Raw genomic sequence first — 20,033 nt, forward strand, 5'->3', positions numbered from 1 at the left:
ACCCCTTCGATCTTCATTCCTCCCTCTCTTCAACTAAGTTCCAGAGTTCAGTTCAGTGTATAACTGTGGATGTCTGCCTCTGCTTCCATCAGCCACTGAATGAGGGCTCTAGGATGGCATAAAAAGTAGTCATCAATCTCATTTTAGGGGAAGGGCATTTAGGTTATCCTCTCCACCACTGACTGGATTGTCAGTTCATGTCATTCTTGTAGGTCTCTGGGAATCTTCTTATTGCCAGATCTCTTCTCGGACCTATAATGGCTCCCTCTAATATGGTATCTCTCTAATTTGAACTAATAAAAAAATTTTTAAAATAGAGTAGATACAATAATCTACCGTTTCATCTTGTCATATCTATATCCTCTCTTTATTCTTTTCAGAGTAGATTCAATAATCTACCCTTTTTATCCTATCATAATCTGGAATCCTCCTTTGTTTTTCAAAACAAAAACTTTGAATATAATTCCCTTTGTTGAGCTTTCTTCCTGATCATAAGCAACAACATTTTGTAACCACCTAAAACAATGACAAATATCCATAACCCAATGAATGACCAAAACCCACCCACCCCACCTCTTGGGAACATGGGTATCATGTTCTTAAAGTCACTTCCTGTAGTCTGGGGTGGGGGGTGGGGGTGATATCTTTAGGAGATCCAGAAAAGAAAATCTGGGTTAATTATTAAGCTGTATCACTTGTTGTCTGGTCTCTGCATAATGGCCAAGTACAGCGCTTGTTTCAAATGCTGGCTAAAGCAGTCTGTCAGGCTGGAACTCAGCTAGCCACCTTGAAATTCTTCCAAGCAGTGTCTGTGAGGCTGGATAATCTCATCAAGTCACCTCAAAATTGTTATGAGAAGTTTGTAGTCCAAAGCTGATCTTTAGTTGGTGTTGTTTGGCATTATAGTGTTATAGTTCTGGTGAAATTGTCATTGCCCATCCTTTTTTTTTGGAGACTTCAAAGGTTGCTGTTAGGCATGGTCATGGTTCATGGTAAAATACTGAGAAAATCAAGCTAGAAATCATGTACATGAAGGTAGTAGATGAAACCTTTTTCTAGAATTGGTTAGTACTCTATATGACCATTAATATCATGACAAAAATTATGAGATTAGTAGCAATACAATAAGCTTAAATATTTTTCTTCTGTTCCCTATCAGATGGCTCTTTTGACATTAGACAGAGCTTTTATATTTTACTTTAACAAGCATGTGTGGGTTTAGAGAAGGAAGAGAACCATTTCCCAACTCCAAAGCCAGCTTTGAATCTTTAATTGGACTGAGACTACAAAAAGACCATTTGCATTGTATTTCTTTATATAAATAAGTAACAAACATTTTGGGAGGTTTATGAAATTTTACCCAGTTGTAAATGTGATATACCAATAGGCCAATTTGCTCTTTTTCTTGGGACAATTTTTCTCTGGATTCCTTAGCTGGATACTTTTATTCTCCTGAAAGGACATAAAAATAAAACCCTTCCCCAACCCTAAATTTTGGAGTTCTTCTTGGTAAGTTATATCTGATCAAATGAAAAACATTTGTTAGTTTTATAGGTTAGTTTAGATTAAATGATTTAGATTAGCTTACTGATGAACAACCATTGTTTCTAATCAAAAGGTACCTTGTTCAAATTGAATGTTTATCAATATGATGGAATCCATATTTTTTCTTCACCTTTGGAAACAAAGGCAAAAATATGTCTGGTTTCCATTCAGAGGTCAACACATCTTTGAAGTACACTGGGTGATGTAATTCCATAGTTTTTTTTCTATTATCTAATGTCTCTCTGCAGCTGTTGTTCCTTTCTCATTAACATTCAGAAAATTCAAAGACAATAAAGCACTATGCAATCTCTTTTGGGGGTTCTTTATCATTTCTGTTTATTTAGCATTTCCTTTAGAGTTCAATTTGATCTTACTCTAACTGCCTACCTTGTAGGATTGTGTGGTATACCTGTAATATGCTCTGTATTATAATAAGCAAAAGTCTCTTTCATTTTCTTAAAGATATATGCAAGAGCATTGTTTGTCTTTATTTGTGGATATATACCTATAGGATATATATCCTATATCCATGATAGCCAAACTTATAGCAAATGTGTAATTGCAAAATCAGCCTCTTCCGAACTCAAAGCATATTTCAATTTTCCAAATTTTACAAAATGGAACACACCTATCTGCCATTACTTTGAGTACCCTTTGGGTTACTTCCTGAAGGCAGTGGTGTTTTGTTGTATAACAAACACATAGGACATTTCCTTGGCTTGTTGCCATGTGATGGAAAACTCTTTTTTCAAACCTTTCCTATTGACATGGTGTTTTTAAAGAAATTCAGAGGTCTTTAGCATGTTTCCTATCAACAGTTGATCAGTCTCATCATGGCCTTGTGCTAGAGGGGGTCTTGTAGACCCATATGGGATTGGGGGGGGGATTTCTGTCCCTGATGTCTTGTAACTGAATAAATAATGAAGTCAATTCTGTATCATCTGGTATAAATTCAGGGTTTCAATATGTAAAACAACTCTTTATGCATATTGTGAATCAGTAATTATGTTAAGGTTCTTTATGATTCATTAACACCCTGAGAATACTATATAATTCTGACTTTTGGACAGAATCATAAGGACTTAAATCCACTTTACTTCAACTTTTTGATTTCTAAACTGCCTTTCCTGATTTATTTGCATCAGTATAGAATGTAGGGGCTACAGTTATTGGTGTTTCTCTTACAATGTAAGGAAGGATCCAGTTAGTTCCCTTTATAAGTTTAATTCCCTTGCTTATGGTATAATTGCTGTTGACGGCTCCCAAAAAAACCACTACAAGCTCTTTGCCAGGGTTCACTTCCTACCCATTATTTGTCAATTTCAGTATCAGGAAAAGATTCTAGAATTTCTGCTGGATCTATTCCTGCTAATTGCCGATCTCAATTTTCATTTTAGAATCAACTCAGATTTTGTCCATGTAAGTTTTCAATTTCTTAGTCATTTTATGTGGTAAAAAAGACCCATTCTAAGATACTATCTTCCCTCTGCATTAAAATTCCTGTAGGGGAATGCTTAGGGGGCAATAGACTAGAATGCACTTATGCCTTGGATACACACCACCCACATGTGCAATCTGTAATTTGTCTTCCACTAATATCAATTCTTTCTCAGCATCAGCTGTTAATTCCCTTGGATTATTTATGTCCTTGTCTCCATCTAAGGTTTTGTTTAAATGAATCAGATGATCAGGTTTGATCCCAATAATGTGGAGTACATGGGAAACGTCTCCTAGCAATCTCTGAAACTAATTAAGAGTCTGCAATCAATCTCTCCTGATTTGCACCTTTTGGGGCCTAATATTTTATAAGCCTATTTTATATTCTAAATAATTAATAGAATTTCCTCTTTGTATTTTTTCAGGAGCAACTTGTAATTCCCAACACTGCAAAATTTTCTTTACTTCTACAAATACATTTTCTAAATTATCTACATTTGAATCAGATAATAAAATGTTATCCATGTAATGGTAATTTATAGATTGAGGAAATTGCTTACATATTATTTCCAATTGCTGCTGTACAAATATTGGCACAGGGTGGGGTTATTTAACAATCCCTGTGGGAGCACCTTCCACTGTTATCTTTTAGCATGTTGAGAACTATCGTAAGTAGGCACCATGAAGGCAAATTTTTCCCTATCTTTTTCTTTAAGTCGATAACAATAATAGTCCAATCTTTAGGTAATAAAGAAGGCAACAGCACTCTAGGCTGTAGAGAGCTCATTGGCTAAATTACTTTATTAATGGCTCTCCATTTTCCTGATTTCTTTTTAATAACAAATACAGGAAAATTCTAAGGGCTGGTAGAATCTCCAATGTCACTCTGTGAGTTCAACACTTGTTTTATTCTGCTTTTGTACAGCCTGGATGGCCAGCATATGTTTTATATATTGCCTTATAACATATTTTCCATAAACATGAGTTGGGTTATGGTTCATTTTTTGATACTGGAGGAATGTTAATCTGGGTATTTCATTGCTGAAACAGATCATGACCCCATAGATTTACTGCTATATTAGCCACATATGGCCATAGTCTTCTTTGTCCTTTTGGCACTATACAGTCAACCCATCTCGTACTCTGTTTTACTTCGATAGGGTTCCATTCCCTAAGAATTGAACATCTACCTCCTAAAGAGGCCAACTAGGATTCCAAGATTCTGGAGTGATGAGGATAACATCCACACCTGTGTCCAGTAATTCTTCAAGTATAACATAATTTATTTGTACTCTTAGTTTTTGTGTTTGGCCATTTATAGATGTCTACCAAAATATACATTTTCTGTTTACTCCTTGAGTTTTTGATTCATCCTTCAAAGCAGTATGACAAAAGCACTGGATTTCTCAATTGTTCTGGGGAGGATTGTCCTCCACAGTGACAGGGAATGACTGGACCATTTTTGACCTGGGGGCCTTTGAGAGACACCCCAAAGAGTTTCCCCGATGTTAAAGGGCTGCCTTGTTTGTCTCATGTTGATCTACATTCATTGGTCCAATGTCAGTCTTTGTTGCATCTACTACACAATCCAGAAGGTTGGGGCCTTCTATTTCGGATATTCCCACAAGAGGCATGAATTCTAGGAATGCCTAGTGTACAATTTCTTCTTAGATGGCCTATTCTACCACAATTAAAGCATCTGCTGTTTTGATGTCTCCTCATATCTTTGGAAATCGCTTCTCCTACCAAAGCCTTAGTGCTATAATCAAAAGACTCAACATTGGCTATGTGTGGGATCCATTCATCTACTGGTATTGATCTGACCTTTAAGGACCCAAGCACCTTTTTGCAATCTAAATTAGCATTTTCAAAAAGTAAAGAGTGTTCATTCAGCTTCTGGATCTGCTACCCCTATTTGTATAGCTTTGGTAGATCTTCACAAAAAATCACTAAAGGGTTCTTTTAGGCCTTGTATAACCTCGGTATATGATTCAATTCTTTCCCCTGGTCTTTGAACCTTGTCACAAAAATTCAAGGCTGCTGTACCGCATAGGGACAAGATGTGTTCATTGTGTGTAGCTTGAGTATCTGCAATCGCATAAGGGCCCTCACCCAAGAATCTGATCTTGGGAAGCTTCATAACCTTTGATTCTGCCTTGATGTTCAAGGGCCTTGGCTTCCTCCCTACAATATGTCGTCGGCTGAAGCTATGAACCAAGTTCTAGAACAGCTGAGGCTAATTGAAGCCAGTCACTTGGAGTTATTCTATGTCTTGTAGCCCTTGCCTTTACTAACTGCCTCACATACGGTGAATGCATGCCATAAGAAACTATCGCTTCCTTAATAATATCTTTTAAATCTTTCATGGGTATAGGCTCCCATTTGCATCCTGTATATCCTTCTGGGTGTTCATCATTTGCTGGCTTTTGAGTAACAGTAACAGGATAGCCCTTAGCAGGTGACAATGATGATGACACAACATTTGGTACATCATCCACCACCTCTGATTCTGAAAGGTACTGGCTATGTTAAATCTTTTTTATTTTCTTTAGTTTGTACCTTAAGTCTAGGTGTATCAGTTTTAAGAAGTTTTTGTATGGCCTCTGATTTATTCACAATCTGAACTGTACAAACTTTCAATGATTTCATTAAATAAGTTTCTTGTTCTCATCATTTACAAATGATTCCAGAGTTTTAATATTCTCATCCTGAGAGATTATTTGTATGGCATGCAGATTGCCTTCCAAAAACAATGTTCTATCTATAAGCTTGTTATTACTCTTAGACGGGAAATGATTTTTTCTGTTAAGAGTTCATTGCCATGTTCCATTTTGTGAATTCTCCTTGTCAAATTTTGACTGTCATTTTCAATTGTAGAAATCCTTTGTGCTAAGCTCTCATTACCAGTCCATAAAGTCTGAATCATTTCTATAAATTCCTCAGTCTTAGCTCTACTATCAAATCATTTCTTTTAGAAAATGGTATGGATAACTAAGGTAACCACAAATATGGCTAAGAGTGTATACATCCCAGGTATGTTTTTTAAAATTCCATCCATAGTAGAAGCAAAAAATTTTTAAATTCCTGGATGGTAATACCATTGTTGTAGTAATAGTTGACAAATTATAAAAAAATTATTAATGAATTCACTTAATAGCTAAAATGTAAAAATTTACCTCAAATTACATCATCAGAAATTTGTGCATGCCTATTATGGTCTTAACTTTAAGCTGCAATGATGTTCCTTAGCCAACAGGTGTCGTAGATATACCACCAAAGCAAGCCCAAGGACACTGAAGCTCCAGTCTGACTTTTTCCAATGTTGTCCAACCTTTGGATTCTAAGCAAAAACTTAAACAAACCAAACCTAATGGATTTTTGTTAATGAGAAAGGGAAAAAGAAGCAACCTGTGTGCACTGCAACTGCATGGCAGGTGCACAAAGAATGCACCAGTGGGAATGTGGCAGATGCATGGTGGGTGTGTGGCTGGCTGAAGCCGTTAGCCAGACTGGATGTGCCAGCTCTGTGAAGCATCGAGGTCTGGGAATATGTCCCATAGTCTCAGTAAGAGCTGGGTCAAACCACCAAATTCAAAGACAAAGGTTCCTGGGATAGTGTAAGCAGCTGGCGCTGAGTGGAGTGGAGTAGCAGCGAATCTGCATGGCCTGCTTGACTAAGCAAGCTCCCAGCAGTTGGCAGCTTTCTCAGGGCCAGGCTGGGACCCTCATGGGGCAATTTATTGCTGTCCTGCATTAATGTTCTGGCCACATTGGGTGCAAAAATGTAAATGGAGTTCTAAACTTGGAGTCAAGATATAGAGGAAAATGGTGACAGGTCCCAGAGAAGGAGCAAACCACTGCTACACCTTACCTCCTTGGTGTCTGTTTCTCCCTGCTTATATCCTGTTTTCTCCCAGCTACCTTATTTCCTGTCTTCTCTACAAATCTTCAGCCCTCTATGGTTAGCTAGTGGCAACCTCCACTCTCTGACTTTCAGACAGGCTCTATTTGTATAAGTAAGATATCATCACACTAATATCTAACAAAATAGACTTCTAACTAAACAGAAAGAGATGAACAACTACAATTCATATTCATCACAGGGAAAAATCCATCAAGACGAAGTCTTAATTCTGAACATCTATGCCCCAAATACAAGGGCAACCAATTTGTACAAGGAGCATTGCTAACACTGAAATCACACAGTAAGCCCCACGAACCAATACGGAGAGACTTCAGCACACTACTCCTACCACTGGACAGGTCTCCCAAGACAGAAATGTAACAGAGAAATAAGGGACCTAACAGATGTTATGACTCAAATGGACTTAACAGACATTTCATCCCAAAGCATAAGAATATACCTTCTTCTCAGCACCTCATGTAACCTTCTGTACAACTGACCATATATATACTCAGTTACAAAATAAACCTCAACAGATATAAAAAAAAAAAGGAATAACCAATGTATCTTATTGGATCTCCACGGCTTAAAGTTTGAATTTAACAACACAAATTGCAGAAAGCCTATAAACTCATGGAAATTGAACAACGCCCAACTAAATCAACAATGGGAAAAGAAAGAAATAAAATATTAAAGACTTCCTAGAATTCAGCAAAAATGTATGAACAACATACCCAAACTTATGGAACGCTATCAAAGCAGCGTGAAGAGGAAAGTTCATAGCACTAAGTGCCTACACAAAGAATGTGGAGAAATTTCACACTAGCAATTTAATAGCACACCTGAAAGCACTAGAACAAAAAGAAGCAACCTCACCCAGGAGGTGAGGAAGAAAAAAATAGGAAGAAAAAAAACCACATGATCATCTCACTAGATGCAGAAAAGGCCTTTGACAAAATCCAATACCCCTTCATGATAAAAGTCCTGGAGAAATTAAGGATACAAGAGACATAGCTAAGCAGGATAAAGGCAATTTATAACAAACCTACCGCTAACATGAAATTAAATGGAAAGACAAAGGAATTGCCCTAAAATAAGGAATAAGACAAGGCTGTCCACTTTCTCCATATCTATTTAATATAGTACTTGAAATTTTAGCTAGACCAGTAAAACAACTAAAGGAGATCAAGAGGGTACAAATTGGAAAGGAAGAAGTCAAAGTATTGTGATTTGCAGATGATAGTATACATAAGTGACTCTAAATATTCCATCAGAGAACTCATATAGCGGATAAACACTTTCAGAGAAATGGCTGGATATGAGATTAACTAAAAAAATAAAATAAAATAAGTAGCCCTTCTATACACAAATAACAAACAGACTGAAAAAAGAAATCAGGAAAACAACACCTTTCACGATAGCCTCAAACAATACAAAATATCTTGGGTTGGTGTTGGGAGCCATATAGTTTGGCATGAACCTTTAGGCCAAACTTGGCAAGCCATAGGGATATAGGCTGTCTTTTGATTATAAATAGCTTCTAGAAGCATGAGCACCCAGAAGGAACAACATGACCCAGACGTCAATCCTTTGTTCCAACCACAGGCCCACTTACCTAAGCAACCTTCCCATGTCCCACCACTTACCTAGGTAACCCTCCCTCTCCCCACCACCCATGAACTTTTTACCCTGCCAATATCCTCCTTCTATAGTTTTCTAACATCCTGCTTGAACTAACACCTGGCTCTTGGCCTCTTCTCCCCCTCTCCTTTACCCCATACTACTGACTATATAAGCTAGCCTGGAAAAAAATACAATTTGCCACTTAATCAGAATCCTGTCTTATTGTCATTCTCCTGCATCTCTTGTCCCCATTACCCTCTTGGACTTCTTGCTCTAGGTTGCTGTCCTGCGGGTCGGGGCAACTACAGGTTGGAGTACCTCTAACCAATCAAATGACAGAGTTGTATAATAAAAACTTCAAGTCATGGAATAAATATTAGAAGATGTAAAGATCTTCACATCCATGGATCAATAGGACTGACATAGTAAAAATGGCCATCTTACTAAAAGCCTTCTTTAGATTCGATGCAATCCCCATCAAATTCCCAACACAATTCTTCACAGACCTTAAAAGGATGTTTCTCAAATTCAAATGGATAAACAAAAAACCCCAGGATAGCTAAAACAATCCTGAACAATAAAAGTAGTGCTGGAAGTCTCACCATTTCAAGTTGAACTACAGAATTATGGTAATAAAAACCATGTGCTACTTGGCATAAAAAACATATACACTGGTCAATGGAATCAAACTGAAGACCTGGAAATAAATCCACAAACATATAGGCATCTGACTTTTTATAAAGAAGCTACACACTGGAAAAAAAGACAGCATCCTCAACAAATCAGTCAAACCGGGTATCTGCATGTTAAAGAATGCTAATAGATTCATACTTATCACCCTGAACAATACTTAAGTCCAAGTGGATCAAAGACCTCAACATAAAAATATAAAACCAGATATGCCAAATGCAATAGAAGAGGAACTGAGAAAGAGCCTTGAATACCCTGCCACAGGAGAAGACTTTCTGAACATACTGACAGCACAGACACTAAGTTCAACAAATAAATAGGACCTCATGAAACTGAAAAGCTTCTGTAATACAAAGGACATGTCAATAGGGCAAAGCAGCAGTCTACAAAATGGAAAAAGATTTTTACCAACTTCACATCCTATAGAGGACTAATATCCAAAATATATAAAGAACTCAAGAAACTAGATGTCAATAATAATAATGACCCGGGGAGGGAGGAAGGCAGTGGTGGAGGGAGGACAGGAGTATACCTGTGAGTGATGAGGGGCACTGACTGATCTACAGAATCTAACTGCTCCAGGCAGTATCAGAAGAGTTGGGTCTAAACAAAGAACCACACAGAAAAGCTCTGTCTGTAAGAATGTATGTCTCAGCTATCTCAGAAAGGAAAGCTTTGAAAAACTCCACAAATACCAGCTCCTATGGACTGGTAAATGGTACTAGAGTAGTAAACTCACACCCATATCCTAACTTGAAAAGAAAAGCTGTAGTTGACATGAAATATGCTTCTTGCTCCTTCCCATTATAAACCCCCCTAAAAATAGCTATTCAAGCAACAACACTTTTTTATAACATCAACTATCAAAAAGAACCAGCAAAAGTTCACATGAAGTACAAGATTAGAAAGTTACATAAAACTAAAAAGTTACATCAGAAACAAAAAATATTATCCCACAATGCCATAAGGAAGCCTAATACTTTGCATGCAAATTTTAAAAACAAAATTAACATAAACTATAAACATAAAAGTATATAAACAGATCATAGTAAACAGTTAAAAGTGAATACTTTTTCTGTATAACACTTAATGAACTCCATACTTTTTATCTGGGAAAAGTCAAATTCATACTTTCAGTAACTAAAATGTTCTCAAGTAGAAACACATTAAAATTCCTAAGGAAGTGATTAATCTTTCAGTTGAAAAAACTAAGAAAAACTACCAAAGTAAATATCAATATAATATATATCAAGATAAAAACAGCAAATTCTTATCATTTAATAATTAATATTTATCCATGAAGACACAGGTAAAAAGCAAATAACAGAATCAGAGTTAAAGGACAAGCCTTGTGAACCAAAATATGACACATTCCAAAGCTGAATATTCAAACAGGCTGCCTCACATAACATTGTTTAGAGAACACTTTATTCTAACATTGCTCCTATGTTTAATACTGAAGGTTACACAGAATAAGCAAAGATTCAGGAAAGAAAAAAAAGTATCCCAAGCCAACTGTGTGTGCGGGGCAGTTCCCACAGAAATGGTTCTATGAAGTCACATGTAGGTTGGATTTGAGAGTCTACTTTATCAGACATTTAAATATAACAAATAAGAAAAAAACTTACTTCCTAAAAAATTAGCTGGGTTTTCATTTACAAATCATTATATTTATGATAGGAGTACTTTTATTTTGAAAGCAGTTGTTTTATAGCTATGGTAAGAATATTGACTATCTGTATGTCCACAGATCAAGAGAGAGGAACATGGACAAGGAAGACAAGGAACTAAGAAAGCAGATACACACCTGTAACCAGGCACTCACAATTACATGAGAGTATCTCAAGATTGAGACTAGCTTAAGCTGCCCAACAAGACCTGTCAGAAAGGAAAGAAAGCCGGGAAGAGGGAAAAGAAAGGAAGGGAGGAACCTAAACTGTGCTGGCAACCAAAAGATGAAAAGATGGTTCCTGAATCTCACCTTTCTCGTACACTGTTCTCTCATGCTAAGTGCTACCACCAAATTGAAAAGTTCCATCCTCACCCAAGTATGGTGGAATGTGTCTGTAACTGTAATCCCAGCACCATGAAGGCTGAGGCAAGAGAACCGCCAAAAGTTCAAGCCAACTTGAGACACATTATCTTGACATTGTAAGTTCCAGACCAGGATAGCCTGAGCTAGAACAAAACATCTCGTTTGGGAAAAATAAAAAATAAAGGAAAAGCAAAGCCATCTGTATTAAAATTTTGGCAAACTCATTCCACATAGTTATCAACTCTCTGACTCTCTGCATTTAGGCTTTTGTTCAGTCACAATCATACCCAACAATTCACTGATACTGATTTTTCTAGTCAACCACCTAAGAAGATGATATTATTCCTTACAACCCACTTGATCTTCTGCTTTTATCCTTACTAACTTCTAACAATAGACTCAGTAAAATCTGGGCATTCAACAAGTCCTACAACATCCAAAAGAGCATAACTTCTTTGAAAACGGAACAACAGACCCTAAACAGCATTCCTCAAAAAAATGTATATGCCACAGAAAACTGAAAAGTGGTTCAGAATCAGAGGAGGCTCAGGAGAAATGACACACAAAGGTTAACACAGGTGATGCCGGACCAACTGTCTGTTCAGAACAGGAAACCAAAGAAACATGACACAAGAATGTTAACAACTGATGCTAGACCAACAGGCACTTTTTCTTTCACTATAAAGAACATTGATAATCAACTTTAAAAACTGAAAAAGGTCTGAAAATTAAATACTAGTACTTGAGGCTGGAGAGATGGTTCAGCAGTTAAGATCATTGTCTGCTCTTCCAGAGGACCAGGGTTGACTCTCAGCACCCACCGCAGCTCACACCCATTTCTACTACCAGTTCTGATGCCCTCCACAGGTTCTAGGCACACACATGGTGCAAAGACATACATAAACGCAAAACCCCATAAACATAGTGTTTTTAAAATTAAATAGACAAATTGTGCTTTGTCAACATTAACTTTCTGATTTTGATCATATATACAGGTAGGAGAACTTTCATTGCTTTTAAGGTTACACTGAAATACAATGCAATCTCAAAAGGGTTTAGATAAATATAATAATACGGAAATGAAAAGAAATGAAGTGCTTACATAGAATGGTAAAAGACCAAATCTGAATGGAAAATATGAGAACCCTTTCTACCGGAAATAATTATTTTCATCACCTACCTACAGAAACAGAAACCGAAACCATAAATAATCATGAGAAAATGCTATCACCAAATTTCTAATATAATTAGAAAATGCAAATTAAAACTACAGTGAGATACCACTAAACCCTACAAAGAATGACTTAAATTTAAAAGTTAGAAATACCAAGTATTGAGGATACGAGGCAACCAAAACTCTAAGTTACTAATGAAAGGAACGGAAAGTGGTAAAGCAGCCTATAAAATCTCAAAATTGTTCTCTACAGGTAAGCATATACTTAGCATACCTAGAAAAAAGGTAATATAATCACACACATAAAACAGAATGCAAATAATTGTACCAGATTTATATTCACCAAACACTGAAAACAATTCAAATGGAAAAACAATGGTAAACCATATAATGAAATACAGTAGTATCCATCAATAAAAAGGGATAGAGCATCAATACTTGCAACAACACAGATGAGTTCCAAAAGCATTATACTAAGTTTTAAAACAAACATTGTTTCATGTCCATGACATTCTGTGAAAAGTGAACTAGAGGAATGAGAACAGATCAGTATCTAGGGCTGAAAAATTAAAATTGGCACATAAGTCTAGTATGGTAGTAGTCACATGCCTTTAATCCTAACCCTTGGGAGACAGAAGCAGGATGACCACCTCCTGTTCAAGATCACAACATGAACTACACAGAAGACCCTGACAACAAAACAAAACAAAACTACAAGATGGAATTTGTGGGTGATGGAATGATTTTGTAGTCTGACTATGGGGAGATGGCTCAGCAGCTAAGAGAGCTTTCTACACAAGCACAAGGCCCTGAGACCAAACTCCCAGCACCTACATGAAACCCCAAGCATGACCATACAGCCATAACCTCAGGGTTATGGGCACAGAGACAGGAGGATTAAGAAATACCAGTGTCAAGGTCATAATGTAGAGAGTGACAGAGCACAGACTGATACATGTATGGGAACACACACACACACACACACACACACACACACACACACACACACCTTAAAGCTGAATTCTCATGTGAATAACACAATCTAGATAGATACAATATACAATATTCTCATTTATAAATGAAGCAACAAGCATACAATAAATAAGTGGTCATTCAAGTTTTATGTGGTAGGACCAAATCTAGAGTCTAGATATACTAATTCTACTTCAACAATATCCTCTGAATTTCCTTTTATCTCAATCAATCTAAATCAACCAGTCAATCAAAAATGTCCCTAAAAACCCAACAAAACCAAAATGAAAGAGGAAATAAAAATAAAAAAAGTTGTTATTAGCAGTGTACAGTTTAGGACTTGGCTGTGGTCCTTAAGGAATTAACAGATCCACACTACAGAAGTCTGACTCGTGATTCACAGGCAACAAATAATTATTTCTTCCATATAACCTTAATCTTTTAATACTAAGAAAAAGGAAACAAGGAAGCAGATAACCTTGCAATGATTGCTCCAATTGAAGCATCACTGTTCTTCAGCACTGCCCTGGGCAACAGAGCAGCTTCAATTCACAATAGATTTTGCAGCTTTAAATAAACAGTTTCAAGTCCTGAATACTATTACCACCCAAGAGTAGAAAAACAAGAGAGAAATCTCTAAAAATAGACTTTCAGTTTCAGAATCAAAAGAAACATTCTATAACAGTTCACTAAGAAAAATATTTTTAAAAGTCAATCTTTACCAAAAATAGCATACATTACCTAAAAACAATGGGGTGGTGTTTTCTAAAGTAGTTGCATTAGGATCTGCTCCAGCTTCCAAAAGAATCTGTGTGATTTTCCAATGTCCTTGACTCACTGCAAGATGTAAAGCACAGAAGCCCTCAAAAGTCTTTGTCTTAATGTATTTTTCAGATGGATCTGTGGAAGAAAGGGAAACACATTAGCCAGAATATTTTAAGTTTTACTTCTTGAGTTTGAAAAACAAATACTATATGAGGAATTGAAAGGAATACTAAAATGCCTGTGTTGTCAGGGAAGGGCTCCAATGTGAATAACCCTTTGGTATTCTTGAAGAAAAACTATGCTCATTCACTGTCACCACTCGAGAGGCAGAGGGACTGAGACAATGGAGGTGACTTCTTCAAAGCATCAGACAATTTATACCCTGTGTGTTAAAAAGAGATACATGGGGCTGGAGAGATGGCTCAGTGGTTAAGAGCACTCACTGGCTGTTCTTCCACACAGTGGCTCACAACCATCTATAATGAGATCTGGTGCCCTCTTCTGGCCTGCAGGCATACATGCAGACAGAACATCATAAATAACACAATAAATCTTAAAAAAAAAAAAAAAAGAAAAGAAAAGAAAGAAAGAAAAAAGAAAGAGAGAGAAAAAAGGAGTTACACGAGTAAAGTGCATAATCAATAGGACAAACCAAACATGGCAAAAAAACATATTTTTCCATAGAGGCAATATCCATTTGTTATGAATAATCCGAAGCAAACTCACTCCTATCTGCTGCAGCTGGGAGGAAGCATGAAAATACATTCCAAAACAACCATATGTTCTGAAGAAACTGATATCACTGAATTTGGCTTTTGTTTTGTTTCGTTGGGGGGGGGGGTGTTGTCTCACAAGCATTCAGAATTCTCACATAACTCCATTCTTGAACCATGTTCTGACAACACACTTCAGGGTTTCCTACTCTAACTTGTGATGGAGGGGGAGAGGGAGTGGCAGGGGTTGAAAGGCAAGATTTGAGGCGGATGTATTGACAAATATTTATTTAAGCAAGACTCACTGAAGTATTAATAAACCTGATTTTATTCCCAAATTCATTTCCAAACTTCTATAAGGACAGTCTCTAGCATTACTTCCTTATATCTGACTAATAGCATCCACCTCCTCTGAGAAAGGGAGCTAGCTCACACTGAGGCCAGACAGGCTGCCCAGGAACCACAAAGACTCTTCTATCTCCACCTCCACAGCACTACCATGGCCATCATTTTGACCTGGGTGCTGAGACTCAAGCTCTGGTCCCTGGACTTGTTACGCAAACTCTTTGCCAGCTGTCTGTCTTCCCAGCCCTTAAAAAGTCCTTGTTGGGAGCATAGCATGAAGGTCCTTGTACCCACAGATCCTCAGAGAAACCAGAAACGTTAAGCACACAGGTTTGTCTTTTCAATGAGAAAGATGAAAAGCCTGTTTTCCATCCAGAAAACTGACAATTAGGAGTGATGAATACCCTAGTGATCTGCATTATCTGTTGAGCCAGGCCTTATCAAGCTCTTACAGCCAAGACCACAGGTGGCTCTAAATGACCTTTATAGCCAGAAGCTCCCCAAATCTCCAACAGCCAGCACCAGAGGTGGCTAACAGCCCAAATGACCTCTACATTATCTGTGTAGACAGAGACCAGGCCAGAACCCTAGGCCCTTAAGCTAGTACAGGTAGTCTATTTCTAGAACACATCATCTTGGAAGAAATGACATGCACCCTGAGTTGAGTTAAATGTAATTATGCTTCCTTGTGTAATGGGGATTGTATTACTCCAGGAAACTTTCTCTATCAAATTGTACTGGGCTTAAATACATTGGGAAAAAACCACCTGTTATTAGACTCCCTGAAGTCTGATCCAAATTGACAAAGTCAATCTGCACTGGGTTTTCACTCTTATCACTTCATGTGGGTCGCTTCCCTGTATGACTCTGCAGGGACACTCTCAAGTCTTTTTCTATCTTAATACCATAGTCTGAAAATTAATGAAGACTACACGTATAAAAGAAAGAGTTCACAGAAAGCAAACAATACAATTCACAAGAAGCTTAGGACTTAAAATGAAAATTCTGATTAAAAACTGAAGGTTTTGGAAACATTCAAATTATGTAAATAATGTTTATAGTATTTTTAAATGCACAGAATAACATTAAGAGGTTCTTCTTACCTCTGCTTTCATATAAAAATAACTCTAAGCTCAGAAGATTCAAAAATAAATGATGAAGGCTTCTGAAAGTGGGAATAAGCAAAACAAAGAACTTCTAAATACATGTTCTTGAATGAATAGAATTGAAACTACCTCTCCTGAAAAAAACTAGTCATCTATTTTAAGTAAATCTTTTTGGGTTGGTTTTGTTTTTGTTTTTTGAGACAGGGTTTCTCTGTGACTTTGGAGGCTGTCCTGGAACTCGCTCTTGTAGACCAGGCTGGTCTCGAACTCAGAGATCCACCTGCCTCTGCCTCCCGAGTGCTGGGTAAAGGTGTGCACTACCACGGCCCGGCTAAGTAAATCTTATAATAATAGCTCACTGATGGGCCAGGCACTCTAAGCCTGAACATCCAAAACACAATTGTAAGTACTTGCAAAATAGTCTCACACTTGACAGGGTACACAAAAAAATGAGTATATAGGCATTCACTTTAAAAGTGCCTTATTATAGAAACAGTATTTCAGAGGTGATCTGAATTGGATACTTAATCAAGTCAATTTACAGAGAGATTCATCAGTATTTCAGGTACAAACCTTATAGATTTATGGATATAAAGACATGAGAAACTACAATGTATACAATTAATAATAGAAAGAGTTACTCAATGTAAAAATTACACATAACAATTCTTACCCAAATAATTAGGAAATTCAATATAATTTCAATAAAAATGCTGCTAGAACTACATGTTGGTTTTAAACTTGGCAAAGTGACTCAGGTTGCTGAGAATAGGTAAGGATGGGTAAAAAAAAAAAAAAAGAACTAGAAAAAATAAAACAGGACAAATATGGGGAAGCTTAGGCTTGTGCAATAAAAACCATGCCTTAAAGATAGAAAAAGAAAAACAATGTGGTACTGCTGCAAACAGACAAGAAAGGAACTTCTAAGGGTAAGAAAGTGCTAAAAAGAAGCATCAAAAGACTCAGAGACACAACACCTGACAATGGGATCCTAGGCCAGGGCAACCTTCAGGAAGAAAGGCATTTGTTGGAAAGAAGGAAGGACACTCTCCAATAGTGCAGAAAAGGAAGATTAATTCTTTTTTAGTTAGGGTTTCTATTGAGCAACTCTTATAAGGAAAACATTTAATTGGGGTGGTAGCTTACATTTCAAAGGTTTAGTTCATTATCACCATGGCAGGACATGGTGGCATGCAGGCAGACACAGTACTAGAGTGTCCCACACCTTGACTTGAAGGCAACAGGAAGTGGTCTGTGTCACTGGGCATAGCTGGGACATATGAGACCTCATAGCCTGCCTGCACAGTAACACACTTCCTCCAACAAGGCCACACATCCTAATAGTGCCACTCCCATTGGGTATAATTTTCTTTCAAACCACTACATTCCACTCTCTGGCTCCCAAAGGCTTGTAGCCATATCATAATCCAAAAATACAATCAATCCAGCTCCAAAAGTGCTCATCATCCCGTAAACAGTCCTAAACTTATTTAAAACTCCAAAGTTCAAAGTCTCTTTGGAGATTCATACAATCTCTTAACTGTAATCCCCTGTAAAATCAAAAGCAAAAAGCAAATCACATACTTCCAACACATAATGTATACATTACCATTCCAAAACATAGGGAGTGAAGCATAGTGAGGAAATACCGGGCCAAAGCAAGACCGAAAACCAGCTGGGCAAACTCCAAACTCTGCAGCTCCTTGTCTAATGTCAAAACACTCTTCAGATCTCCAATTCCATTCACCTCTGTTGACTGCAACATACTTCTTTCTCTTGGGCTGGTTCCACTCCCTTTTAGCAGCTCTCCTCAGCAGGTATTCCATGGCTCTGGCATTTCCAACATCTTGGGTCTCCAGGACAATACAGTGCAATGGCCTCCCTTGGCCTCCATTCAGGGACACCCCTGACACATGCCTGGTCTCAAGGGCTTCCCTTAGTCTTGGGAACAAATTCCATGACCTTTCTTCTATCCTTAAATCTAGAAACATGTGGCCAAAGCTGCCAAGTTCTGCTGCTTTGCTGGGCTAGAACATGCCCGCCCTCCTTGTTGGTTCAATTACATCTTCACCAGCTTTCTGTCATACACTGTCTAAGCTGGCTGTCCTGAAACTGGATTTCTAGACCAGGCTGGCCTCAAACTCAGAGATCCACCAGCTTCTGCTTTCCAGAGTACTGGAATTAAGATATGCACTACCTCCCCTGGCTCTCAGCTTTCCTTTAGTTCTTTTTCACAAGTTGGAAACTTAGCTGGGTGGGATCTTGCCCTTAGTAGGTCACCACTCCCTTTATTCTATTTCTTAATCTGTTTATCTCCTTGAACACAGGATTTAGCTTTATTCCACTTTTTGGTGTTCCTTTTCTTCTTAAATTTTACATTTTATAATTTAGCTTGTTCAGCTTGCTTCTTTTTATTATAAATCTTCATTAGAATTATCACTAATACCAAAAAACAAAATCTATAAGGATGATTGGAGATGTCCTCTGACAATGGAATTGATCCAAAACTCTTCACTTTTGCCCCAGGCAGACTGTTTGGACAAGGGCAAAAGGTGATCTTCACCAAAATGTCAAAAGAATGATCTCTAGTCAACATACTAAAATTCTTTTCTGAAAACTCTTGAGTGAGCCCTGCACAATTCAATTAACTTTTGTTAGTCACTGAGGCAAATTTCATAGCCCATTTCTCCTATCCTGGCACTCAAGCTGGAGACCAGGCTGGCCTCGAACTCACAGAGATCGCCTGCCTCTGCCTCCTGAGTGCTGGGATTAAAGGCGTGCGCCACCAACACCCAGCTCCAACTTTCTGTTTTTGATGGTTACTGTCACTGCTTAAACTTGGATATTCTGGGGTTGGGGTGGCACCTCAAAGTCAGAGATCTGCCAGTCTCTGCTTTCCAAGTGCTGGGACTAAATGTGTGTACCACCACACCCAGCTCTAAATTTTTCTTTAGTTTCTTTCCACAAATTTGAAACTTAGCTGAGTGGGATGTTGCCCGAGTTTATCACTCCCTTTATTCCATTTCTTAATCTGTTTGTTTCCTTATATGGTGATATATAAAGCCACTAGAGATCAAAATGCAAAGCTAGCCACCCCATAGAGCCAGATTAAGGTTGGTGGCACACAACTTTAATCCCAGGACTCAGGAGAAAAAGGCAGCTGGACTCTGTGAGCTCAAGGCCACCTAGGGTTACATTAAAGTGAATCTGTCTAAAAGAGAAACAGCTCACACAAAGGAGTAATTTTTGATCCCAGCTCTAGGGAGGCATGTAAGGTAGGAGTGGGACATTCAATATTCAGTCTCAGAGATTTAATCTCCAGTCATGATGAGGACAGGACAGTCCTTTCAGCCTGAGGTAGAGGAAAGAGCTAGTAACTGGCTGCTTTGCTTCTCTGATCTTCTTGAACACCAATATCTGCCTCTGGTTTTTATTATTCCTGTTACATCCTTGCTCAGCTCACTCCTTTTCATTATAAATCTTCATAAGTCTCCACTAATAACCACACAACAAAGTCTATATAGGAGACTTCCTCTACCAGCAAAACTAATCCAAAACTTTTCACTTTAGCCTCAGGCAGACTCTTCAGACAAGCGCAAAAAAGCAGCCTGTCACATTCTTCACCAAATACCACAAGAGCTATCTCTAGGCCACATACTAAAATTGTTCTCTGCAACCTCTTGAGCAAAGGCCTCCATAGTTCATCAAATTACACTTAGTACCA

General features: G+C 37.8%; 1 protein-coding gene across 5 annotated transcripts in view; it reads right to left on the reverse strand.

Moving 5' to 3' along the window:
- Asb3 (ankyrin repeat and SOCS box containing 3) overlaps positions 1-20,033 on the reverse strand; it is an 85,693-nt gene that overhangs the window by 33,590 nt on the left and 32,070 nt on the right. For all 5 annotated transcript variants that reach the window (XM_027387707.2, XM_027387706.2, XM_035453331.1 and 2 more), the window contains one exon: positions 14,122-14,280. In XM_027387707.2, coding sequence (XP_027243508.1) covers positions 14,122-14,280 — 159 coding nt within the window. The remainder of the gene's footprint in view (positions 1-14,121; positions 14,281-20,033) is intronic.

This window comes from Cricetulus griseus, assembly GCF_003668045.3.
Source record: "Cricetulus griseus strain 17A/GY chromosome 1 unlocalized genomic scaffold, alternate assembly CriGri-PICRH-1.0 chr1_1, whole genome shotgun sequence".
NCBI classification, from domain to species: domain Eukaryota; kingdom Metazoa; phylum Chordata; class Mammalia; order Rodentia; family Cricetidae; genus Cricetulus; species Cricetulus griseus.